Raw genomic sequence first — 12,035 nt, 5'->3', positions numbered from 1 at the left:
GCCTTTATTTAGACCTCTATAAATGCCCTTTGCCTCCTAGCTCTTTCCTCTATTTCCTTTGACTTTCCTCGTCTATCATGCTCAGTCTTCATTTGGTTTCAGTAATTCCTCTTGATTACATTACCCTTGATCTCGGCCCTACCAGGCCTCCTACACCCTCCTCACCACTGATTTTGGATCACTTGTTGTTCCCTTGTCCCTGGGTTTGTTAACACCACCTTTCCCTCCCCCTCTCCCATGTCCCCCAAACTGTCGGTCCTGTTGTTTTCTCCTCCAGATTGTTCATCCAGCCTGTCTTATTTAGACAGACCTGCGGAGATAATAACACACACAAAAACCAGAGCAAAACCACGCAACAATATACAACAAAACATCAACAATAACAAACCAGTGACATAAAACAAAACGCAATAAGAAAAGCTTGTAGTTAGTTCAAGGACTGTTTGTTGGCCTTTATAAGTGTTTTCCAGTCCAGTCCGTTGGGGCACCATGCCCTGTGAGGATGTTTTTTTATGAATGCCAAGGGCTGGTCAGTCGATTCACTTGTTCCTTCTTGCTGGCGTGTGGCTGAACACGTTCTCTTCTGCTCCAGCATGAAGCCCTCCCTCACTGGCAGGAGGGTGGGCCTCCTACTTTTGCTGTAAGGATGTGTTCGTGTTTTACTAGCAAGATGTCACATCATGTAACCTTAAATACATATATCATGTATTCATTTGCAATTTGTTTTTCCTACTCATTTCTCATTTATACCAAAAGGACACCCCCCCCTCCGCAGAACCCAAACTCACTACTGTCCAGTCGATTCTGACCCAGTGGCACTATGGGCAGGGGCAACCCACTGCCAAATGACATGCTTCTTGGTGCTTCTTTCTTTCTCACGTCTGTTCCTGTGGTCAATGGAATTGATTTTTCTGATCTTTCGTGCTTTTGAAATGGTTTTACCTACAACACATGCTGATACAGTTCATAACTCGGTCCCTGATTGTCATACACGCAGTTTATTAACAGGGCAATTTATTAAAATGTTAAGTTTAATGTGTCATGTGTAACTTTAATGGGCAGTCCATGTAAAAAAGCCAGAAACACTTCTGTTGTCACGGACAATTTGGATGTTCAGCATCGCGGTGATGCCAGCAGGGACGCTCATGCAGGACTCTGTGGACGGCGATTCTGTTGCTGTTCTCCAGCGAGTTTCAGCTCGTCTTAAACAGACACCTCCTCCCGGCCTCAGATAGAAAATCTCTACGATGGGCTCACACGGAGGGTCAAAGGAAACGGGCAGAGCCAAAAGCGCACGATGTGTACATGCACATGTTGTTTTAAGGACGACGAGCAGTGTCAGCTATCATGCAACTATAACCAATTAAGGTATTTTTAATTATGAATCGATACAATACAAAGGGGGCTTCAGAAAGTTTGTGGGAAAATGGAATGAAAAGAAAGTGGAACTTCCCACTCACATCTTGAAGTCCCCTTTCCATATACACATCGAGACCTCTCAGGACATGAGCTGTGCCATCGATGGATTCCTCAACAAGGAAAAGAAGAGGAGCCATTGAGGCCGACACTTGGTGGGATTTGGTTTCTTGGTTCCCAGGCGTCGCTGTCGGGTTTCGTGAGCTCTCCCGACCAGTGCCCGGCCTCCGCTTCACCCTCCTCATCCATGGGTAGTGTCTGCGGTCTGAGTCGCTTTCTGTTTGCCTCACCCAACAGAGGAAAGAGAGTCGGAAATAGGAAGAGGAAATGGGGTGTGGGGTTAACCGCCTCCACTACCACGAGACCAGAAGAACACGCTGAACAGAATTTCCTATTCTCACAGACTCCAGGCTATCTGAGGTCACAGAGCGTGGATGAATTCTGAAGCCGCTGCCCTGAGGTCATCTTTACCTCAGACTGAGAGCATCCCCTCAAGTCTTCCGAAAGTCAAGCTCCAGCTCTAGTTCAGCTTACCAGTAAACAACGTTTGCCTTGCGCAGCAGGCTTGTAGAAGAAACACCTATCTGGGATCCAATGAACAGGAGCCACTTGAAAGGTGAGACAGGAACTGTGGTGGTGGAGGGGGGGCGGGGGGCGGAGCACAGGGAGTTTACGTGAACAGAAGGGAGCCTGAGAATGGTCGCTCCACTCAAAAAATGTAACGGGTAGGAGCAAGCGGTCCATGCATGTCAGGCTTAACAACTACAACATAAAGACAATTTTATATCTATATATAAATATTAAAAAAAATCTCTGAAGCCATGTAAAACCCGAAGGCATTAAAATTTATTAAATGATGCAATAACAACAGAGTTCTTTATTTACAATAGCATTATTTAACATCAAATAAGCAAATAGCATCAGCAAAGCAATATTAACTTGCATAAATGTATTTAAAATTTCTCTGAATATATCTACCTTTGCATAAACTGCTCACAATAGAAATACAAACATCAATGCAGGTGGACAAAGTGATGTTCAGAGTCAACTCCATTTGGAAAATAAATCACAACCTGAAACACTGTAAGCTTTCTCCTGAAGAACCATAGTTAATATATTGCTTAATTTCACCCTTGTGTAATCTTTTCATATACACACATCTCAGATGCAACTTCATGAGAACTGTACAAATAAAACCCACAACTGACAAAAGGAAAAAAAAGACAGTTAAATGTTTGAAGAAATGTATGTTTCATCATCACCATTCAACAACGTCAAGGTTAAGTGATGATGCACTGATTCAAAAATTGTACACAATTCACTATACAAATATAATACATCAGACAGCTATGTAGGAATATACAAGACTTAAAAACAGATCTAAGGCATTATGCTAGATTTTAGCATTTTGAGGTTCTTGCACATAGCTTTTACCTGTAGGAAGAAACTTAAAATTTTTTGTTTCAGTCTATAAAGAAACACCAGGGAGAAAATTCTAATTAAAGCCGAAGCCACTGCAGTAGTTTTCTTTTGTGCAGAGAATGCTTGCTCTTAGGCAGCACACTACCATACAAACCCTAGAAAATTTAAATTCACACCAACAATTAATGGCTTCAGTTGCATTGCAAAATTGATTGTGTATCTTTGGGTTCTGCAGGTGGATCGGTGCCACCCATTTTCATGTGTTAAGCCCATATGAACTCCATTTTTAAACACAGATTAAAAATTGCATTATAGAAACTGCAAAAACATTGCTTTCAATTATTACAGGCCGTTACAGAGATACACATGGGGCAGGGGAGGCATGTTCATCTTTGAGTCCAACGAGTCCATCTGCAGTAAAACAGCTCACTTCACTTGTTAAACTTACCACGTTACATGAACACTTAAATGAGTCTTACAACCAAGTGAATGTATGTATTCTTTCACATTATGCATTTTCACATTTAGTAATAGAAGTAAAACACTGATTATTTGTTCTATTAAACAAAAACCAAGTCCTCGGTCTCACAAATTTATCGTGTACAGCATGAGAAATACTGATAATGAAGGGGATTGATTTGGCTTTTGCTTCTACAGTGATCAATATGATCAGAGGATCTCTTCACTTACGCTTCTTCTCCTAATTAGATGTAAAGCAGAACCCATTCCCTGATCGGAGCCCAGAGGAAACTCCTCATTGCTTGTCCTTCAAGACAGTGAGGGTCCCCACTTGCTCTCCGTTACCAGGACCGCACCGCAGCTCTGTCCATGGGTCTGCACGGGACCCACGGTCAAAGGGCGGGGGCAGATGGACCAACATAATGATGCAGGCATTGTGGGACGCGTTAGAGCGAAAAGAGACTCAAAACGCAAGAGAACACAAATCCAGCTTCAACTGCATCTCGCGTTTGTGCTGTCAGGTCCTTCTAATTCACATCTTTCTACAAATCAATGGACAACTGGTCAGGTTAAGTGGTGTACAACGCAAGTCTCAGTACAGCAGTGAGGTCATGGAGTTCTGGGGCCAACATTGGCTCGGCCTTTTCTTCAGTCAGGTAGCCCGAGTCTGGTGGAGCAGTCGAGCCTTTTGAGTGGGACACTGAACTGGTGGCCACCACGTGGTGCCGTTCCTCGGCCACCTCCCTGTATCGAGCTAAATGCAAATTTCCAGAACATTTCTTTAGTATGGAGCAACACTTTCAGACTATTCATCCCTTATCTTTGGGCTATATCTCTTTCTATACTGCCATACCCTACATATATATAGAGAGAGATAAATATAAATAGGGGTATAGTTTGTACATTTTCCACCCTGCCACACAATAATAAACAATCAGATTTCTAGGAAAAACCTTTCTGTTCCTAAAAAGCCTGGCTAATGAGATTTTATAAAATGCGCTGCCTTTTCGACATCAAAAAGAACATCATTTGGAAATTTAGTTATGAAACTATGTGTATCGGGTCGGAGAGAAATAGTTCAAAAAAGGGTCATCCGTTTCTTAGTATTGCAGTTGTCTGAAACCGATGCCAATTAATAAAAGATTATTCCCCTGCCAGAATGGGCAAGAAAAACAACCAGAAAAGTGGCCTGCTTAGTAACATGTAGTCTTTCTAAGGTTTATTAAGAAAGAATATAAACATATAAAAAAATCAAGAATTGGTTCCTACAGCGGCTGCATATTATATAGATAAATGACTTATGAGCAGAATCACAAGGTTTAGAAAATAAAAAGTCTAAAAGTCTACAAATTAGGTCTAATCAAGGCATTGATATCCTTTACAAAACACCTTTAGGAGACATTGCTATGAAGATATCTAATTTAATACTGAAGTACCTCATTTTTGAGTCAATTCCACAATATGTATACCTCACAAAAATTATACAATTAAAACACTTAAGTTCAACTTAAATTATTGCTTGTTTACATATAAATCGGATTTTATGTACCTTATAAAACTTCAGCTTAGCACTGCTAAAAAATAAAATTAAAAAAAAAAAAAAACCCAAACAAACAAGAAACACATGGTGGTGGATAAATCTGTAGTGATATCTGCTGTAAAATTTTCACACACTATTATTTTCTCCCATTTTGTAGGCCAGAGTTGCTGGGGAACAGAAGAAACATGCTTCCAAAACAGGTACCCTTAGCTTGATTGGGATCAAGCCCTAATTTTGCTCCTCTCCTTGCCAGTAAATGCATTTTTCAGAAATTCAATCTTAAGCAAACTGATTGGTGGCTGGCAAAACATTTCAGGAAGAGAGTTACCTGGTTTCTGTTGTGTACACTACTAGAGAGCAGTGAGCCAAAGTGGGCAGTGGTGGGGAGGAGGAGATGCCAATTCAAACTGCCTGAATCAACAAAGGGGTAACTTAATTTGGGTGCGCAAATAATTCTTCTTGATTCATGATTTAGATGAATTAGCTTGTTGTTTTTTAATCCAGGGAAGAAGAAGAAGAAGAAGAAGAAAAAAGGAAAACAGTATTTGTTAATATTAACAGCCCTCACAGGCTGTTAAGTGGAAATTCTTTCCAACCTGGTCTTTAGAACTTTCTACAAAGATACAACTAGGACTTTATTGGTCCTCACTGGCTGGGTGTTTCTGTAAACACCTCACTGTCCACGGGCTTGCCTTGCTTCTAAGCCCATGGGTAGGCTTTCGCTTAAAACACCTTATCAGGTTCTAATTTTTAAAGGAATTCTGTTCTTTCTCCCAGATGAAATCTTTGTTTGCACTAGACAGGTTAGCCGGGGAAACCAAGCAAGAAACCATTGTCTGGAACCAAACAGGAACAGAACAAGAGCACGGTTCTTTTCCTTAAATACATACATTTAAATACATTCAATCTGACATGGGGATGGAATTTGCCTGTCAACATTTACTTTGCAGGAGAGATCTAAGTTGCACTAAGGTGAATGCAGTGAACAGACTGAGCAACTGTCTGGACGTAAGCTTCAGACCGTCAAGAGAAGAGGCAGCTTCTCCAGTGACAGCTGCCTGGGTCTCCCCACTGGGGCAGAGCCGAGGTCTGTCTGTGGTTCCTGCTCGGGCAGAACTGGCTGGCAGGTCAGTGGGTCAGAATAAGTGGACGCAGCTCTCCAGACGAGTAAGTGTTTTGAGCAACTGGAGCCCGGTCAGCTGAATAAAGAAGCAATCAGCTACCTTCAGTGTCAGCAGTATTTCTGCAGGAAAAGAGAGGGAGAGAAGTTGTGCGGCGGCTCTGGGTTTTAGGGAAAACCATTAGAAAGCCCATCACAGAAACATCAAAATGCGTGGCTGTTTGAATTGATGCCATTCACAAATCTTCATCCAGAGGAGTTTCCCTTGATTTTGACACAGCTAAGCAGACGGCCACACTCCTAAACCTGAACGATGTCTCCAATGAGAGGGCACAGGATCACACAGGACTCTGTCTTGTCCGGAGCACACAGACAAGACTGTGCCTCCGCTAACAAGAGACGGCCACTGCCTCCTTTTGAATGGCTGCTGCTTTCCAGCCAGCGACATCCCAGCCCTCGTTCGCTCGGGCATCTTCCAGAGATAACTGAGGCACCATGTGCTGAACTGAAGGTGCTCCTTGGCAGCACCCGACCCACAAGAGGCCCCCACATTCCCAGTAGCTCTTTACAATCATCCAGTTGGGGCCCACACCCTGTGAATTGCCCTCCCCAAGGTCAATGTTGTGTGCACTTCACGGCTTCGGTGACTGAATAAACAGATTTCGACGCCAGGGGAGTTTTGGCTAGTCTTTGGCTGTTAAGCACTGACAGTGTGAGCTAATGCCAACCGAGGGTTGTAACGAGCAAGAATCACGTGGAGGTGTTTGTTTCCTTGGATAGGGCGAGAATATCTGTCATTGGTCTTCTTTGGTTATTGACCATCTATGCCAAAAATAGTGTTTACTCATTTAGCAAATACTAGTTGAGCATCTGCTATATGCCAGGTGCTGGGATAACGAGATATTCCTGGCCACTGCTAACATAGGCAGTTTTTTTGTTAGCATAAAATTTTTGGCATAGGCAAATTGCTGAATAGGCAAAGACGACAATTAAATAACAGGCTACAATACAATGTGATTAGCGTTATGTAAGGAGAAATACCAGGTACTATGGGTGGCACTCGTTGGTAAGTGTTGGGCTGCTAACTACAAGGTTGGTGGTACAAACCCACCAGCTGTCCCCTGCGAGAAATATGAGTCTATTTGCTCCTGTAAAGTTTACAGCCTCAGAATTGCCTTGAGAGTGGTGTTTGTTGGTTTGTTTCTGTGGGAACATAGAACAACAGCATCTAGAATTGAGATATTATGGCACAGAGCTCTAAAACAAGAGTTTTGAGAATGATGAGGGCAATGAATGTACAAATGTGCTTTACACAACTGATGTGTGTATGGATTGTGATAAGAGTTGCATGAGCCCCTAATAAAATGATTGGAAAAAAAAAAAAAAAGAGGGCCAGTAGAGAGATCGAGCTTTCCTTTAGGGAGATTTGAGAAGAAGCCAGTCTCCAAGTAGTCTATTTCTCTTTCAACAAACCTAAGATTAATTACTCTAATAATCTATTGCACTGTGAAAAAAAAGTGTTCTGGGGAAACTACTGCCAGATAGGAGTCCCAGTGTTCAAAGGCATCATCATTGCCTGTCCAGGGGCACAATTCTGCGAAGCTAACAAATTTAGTTTCAGAGAGTATCTGTAGTTATATTTCTTCTTAGTGGATAAAAATGAATGCAGCTTTCTCCATTACATGTAACTCAAGAACATATATTCCTAAGTTGTGCCACTGCTAAGATTTCATGGTTCAGACTGAAATATGGAAAAATCTTGATCTCCCAGACATTCTGAAAGTAAACCAACAAACCAATAACAAACAAACCAAGGAGCATTCATTTCCAATGAGATTTAGGAGGTCTGCAGTGTCTTCTTAAAGTTTGTAAATAAAGTTACTACCTCTTGATTCCATTTCCCCATGAGCTTCTTAAAGCTCTTCCTATTACCACCATTTTTATCATCATCTAAAAGATGGTCCTAGTTAGTGACTAGTTTCCAAAATATTAATAAATGGGATGAATTATAACCACATTTTCCTTATACAAGAGTCATGCTACTGAGCAGTAAATGAAAATCTGATATATATTTAAATGTATTCAAAATAGAAAGGAATACTCTGAGAAGCCCTTGTAAAAAGTAGAGTCTTTGGAGAAGTAAAGTAACTAGCCATCCATGAAAAACAAACAAACAAAAAAACCCAAACAAACCCCAACCAAAATCAAAACCAAAAAAACCCAAACCCAACCAGCCTTCAAGTCAACTCCGACTCACAGCATTTGGATAAATCTATAGCTACATGTATTAGCTTTGCTTGTAGCAAGGCACAGCTATAATCTTGGCACAAACAGAACAGATTCAATTAATAATGGATCACAGTGGTTTCTAGTTCAACAAACGGTACCAGATTCCCAACAAAGAAACAGTGGAGCAGTGGACCGCTCTCAGCGAACGGTCACAAATGCCATCTAACTTGCAGGTACTACTCATGGATTAGGGAGGGTCGATGGGACAGTATTCTCTGGAAGAAATAGGCATGTCTACGACAGACTGACTATTCTGGGCCCTTAACATTTAGCATGGAGTCAACTGCAGATGAATAGCAGGAGGCAAGAGAGGACTGAGGGAGACAGAGGAAGTGGGAGGGGTGTCACTGGTGTGGGCTGGATGGTAACAGAGGGAGTTCTCACCCTGGGTCCCTGAAGAGAACCCCCACCGCTGGCCCAGTCACTGAATGCTGTTGATGGTGATGCTAATGCCAACAGTGCGTTCCCACCAGGCACCTGGATGTGCATTGAGGTGACCTACCCTGCCCACCCCTTTACCGCCCCGCCTCGTGGGCCAGTGGAGTCAGCACGAGAGGGCCCTGCCACTGCGGAGCTCCTGGCGGCCCTCCTTACCCAGGCCCTTGTCCCACACTCTGTGCTGACGGTGCACCCCCACCCTGCAGCTTTCAAGCTTCCACTTCCTGCCGTCACTTTGTCAAGTGGCTGCTATCTGCACAGCCTCGCGGGAGGGGTATGAGACTGGCGGGCTGAGAAGACGCCAGCCACTTGCGGCGCCTCGGCATTGCAGACGTCTGCAAATGGCCCATGTAGCATCTAAATACCTGAGAACTATATCCCATTTTCTTCCCATCACAGGAAGAAACTACAACTACATCTGGCTCACTACGCTTGTACAAGAAAGGGCGGCTGCAGACGACACCTGATCCTAGAGAATTTTGGCCAAGGAACAAAACACTCACTGGGAAGATGTCACCAGTGCATACAGACAGCATGGAGAAGCCAAGGGGAAGGACAGCGAGCCATTGCCTGGGCGAGGATTATCATTCTGCCCCAAGGCTGATTCCAGACCACGCGTCCAAAATCTGTTACATATGCATCATCCCCTCAACTCACTTTCTTGTGCAGGCATCTCAAGAGGCAACCTCCCCACCCCTCCTTTTGGGGAGCTTGCCCTAGTGACTGGTCCAGGCTTGGTTCTTGCTTGATCAGCCGAAGTCAAGCATTTTTCTCTCTCTCAGCGACCCTACAGGACGGAGTGGGAGTAGAACTGAGCCACAGGGTTGCGAAGACTGTAAGTCTTTACAGAAGCAGCTGCCTAAGCTCTCGCCTGGGGACCGGCTGGTCAGTTCAAGTCCTCGGCCTTTTAGTTGCAGACCATGACTCAACAACCGTGTGACCGTGTCAGCCATTTAAATGGGTTCTCACACATCGATGCCTCTGAGCCTCACGGCACCTGGTGGCACAGATAACATTCACAGGGAGTCTGGCCCCTCGGCTCCCATGACAAGTTCTTTACAGGAAGCAGGACCACGGATCAAAAGTTAGCACAATATGCTCTTTATGGCTGGCTCAAATTTACACTATTTTGTTACCTGGAATGCTTATATGAACAAAACTTAGACCCAGTTTATATAGGAAATTCGACATCAAACTTACATCCTCTCCACGGAGAGAGTACATTTGAAAATAAAGCTCCCACCCTCATCTACTGCTGACAGTATTAGAGAATGGTGTGGTCAATGAGGAAACGAGTTGGGTGGGTCCTCAGAAAATTATACCCAGAAGTACTTCACAACTCAGCAATGACAGCCCTCGTTATTGATCCAAAGGAAGTGAAAGCAGGAACCAGTGAACTGTAGCCACTGTTTGCTGCAGCACTATCCACAATAGCCCCCAAGTGAAAACACCCGTGTCCATCCATCAAGAGCAAAGGACAAATTCCGAATGTGGTGGAGACAAAACAGATGAATCTTAAAACTTTATGCCGAGTGAAATAAAATAGCCAGTTGCAAAAGGGCAAGTATGGTGTGACCTGAGTTATAGGAAATACCCAAAATAAGCACATGCAGCGAGACCAAAGGCCATTAGCATGTATCTGGGGCAGGTGGGAGGGGTGCATGGGAAGGTCTTGCTTAAGCAATAGGTTTTATAAGGACGATGAAACATTCAGAACCAAACAGTAGTAATTATTGAACATGGCGAATGTAGTTACTGTCAATGAACTGTCCATGGAAAAATGGTTCAAATGTTTTATAACATATTCCACCACGATAAAAATTTAAACATGAAGAGCCAAAAGATGGAGCAAGAGTACACTATCTACCGGGAAGAGCACACAGCTCAGGGGGGCCAAGTGCTGATTATTTTACTGTTTCAAGATTTGGGTGCTTCCTTAGAGCGAGTGTTTAAGGTACTAAATAAGTAATACAAGACACAATGTGTAAACTTAATAAAATATCTAGGAGGTAAACACTTAAGGAAGAATTAGACAGAGGTAACAGATTGTTCTTGCCACAAAAATATTTTAAGCCAGACAGAATGAGAAGCTCTTTCAGGTATTGCAGCTATCTTTAACTGACTGCTTGACAACAGAGCCAGGCCCACGGGGTCACTTCGCTGCGGTTATGCACGTGCTTCTTACCCGTGATGCGTCTCCCTCCTGCTTAATCAGATCCATCCCAGGCAGCTGGTTTGGGAATAGGTTGCCTCCCCTCAGAGCAGGATCATTAACCTGAGGGAACAAGAGACTACATTCAGCAGATGCCCCACAGTGCTCTGCAGAACAACCTACCACCGACTTCCCTGTGTTTAACTCTGCCTCCTGGGAAAAGGGACTAACTACTGAGCGACAGCTTCATCCTGGTATAGCACCTCTCCCAGGTAATATGCTTTGGGGACTATGTGCAGAAACATGAAAATGAATACTTATGTGATCGCAGCCTGCACATTAACTTACATTTGGCACTGAAATCAAATTCAATGGAGAAGATCAAACCAGCAAGATTTTCATGCACACACGCATTCGTTTCTTGGCTGCTTCAAATTAGACCAGTGACTCACACTTGGGAGTTCAAAGTCATCCGAAGGCTCCTAACATCATTGCTACTTAGGCAGATTATTAATTAGTGAGAGCAAGTGTGAGGATGCAAAACAGTGATGGCTTTTGTGAATCTAGTCTTACCAATTAAACTATTCATTAGCATTTGTTCTCTTACAAATTACAAAATGCATGTACCCATGCTAACAGGGGAATTAATTTTGTCAGAAGACACACATTGCAGCTATGTTTCTGTTTGTTTAGCAAGCATTTGGATGCCCTAATGCAGTGCCAGTACACTGGACTGATAACTGCAAGGTCAGCAGTTTGAAACCCCAAGTAGCTGCACAGGAGACAGACTGGGCTTTCTACTCCCATAAAGAGTTGCAGTCTCAGAAACTCACAAGGAGAGTCTACCCTGTCCTAATGGGTCACTATGAATCATCATCCACTCCTGAAATAAAATAGCCAGTTGCAAAAGGGCAAGTATGGTGTGACCTGAGTTATAGGAAATACCAATGGCAGTGAGTGTTTTAAAATTTTCATTTTAATATCTTTTGAGTTTTTTTTAACAATGTTAACTATCAGTACAAATAATTATTACTATCGTACATACACACAAATACATATACAAAGAGATATCAAATTAGCAAAGGCATTCAATTTTAACATGTATCACTAAGTCCTTTAAACTCTGTGCCTCAGTTTCTCCACATGCAAACTAAGAGTTAGGGTTCTTTGAGACATTTTTACTCTGTGTGAATTATTGA

General features: G+C 43.0%; 1 protein-coding gene across 4 annotated transcripts in view; it reads right to left on the bottom strand.

The window, feature by feature from the left end:
* Positions 1-2,235: 2,235 nt before the first annotated feature.
* The window catches only part of NCOA2 (nuclear receptor coactivator 2), a 200,384-nt gene continuing 190,584 nt past the window's right edge, over positions 2,236-12,035 (bottom strand). For all 4 annotated transcript variants that reach the window (XM_045295079.1, XM_004697524.2, XM_045295129.1 and 1 more), the window contains 2 exons: positions 10,870-10,959; positions 2,236-6,080 (listed from right to left, as the gene is read on the bottom strand). In XM_045295079.1, coding sequence (XP_045151014.1) covers positions 6,069-6,080; positions 10,870-10,959 — 102 coding nt within the window. In that variant the 3' untranslated portion in view covers positions 2,236-6,068. The remainder of the gene's footprint in view (positions 6,081-10,869; positions 10,960-12,035) is intronic.

Source organism: Echinops telfairi, unplaced genomic scaffold, assembly GCF_000313985.2.
Source record: "Echinops telfairi isolate 266 unplaced genomic scaffold, ASM31398v2 ScPeMD7_1;HRSCAF=3_0, whole genome shotgun sequence".
NCBI lineage: Eukaryota > Metazoa > Chordata > Mammalia > Afrosoricida > Tenrecidae > Echinops > Echinops telfairi.
This window is presented reverse-complemented; position numbering and strand designations above follow the sequence as displayed.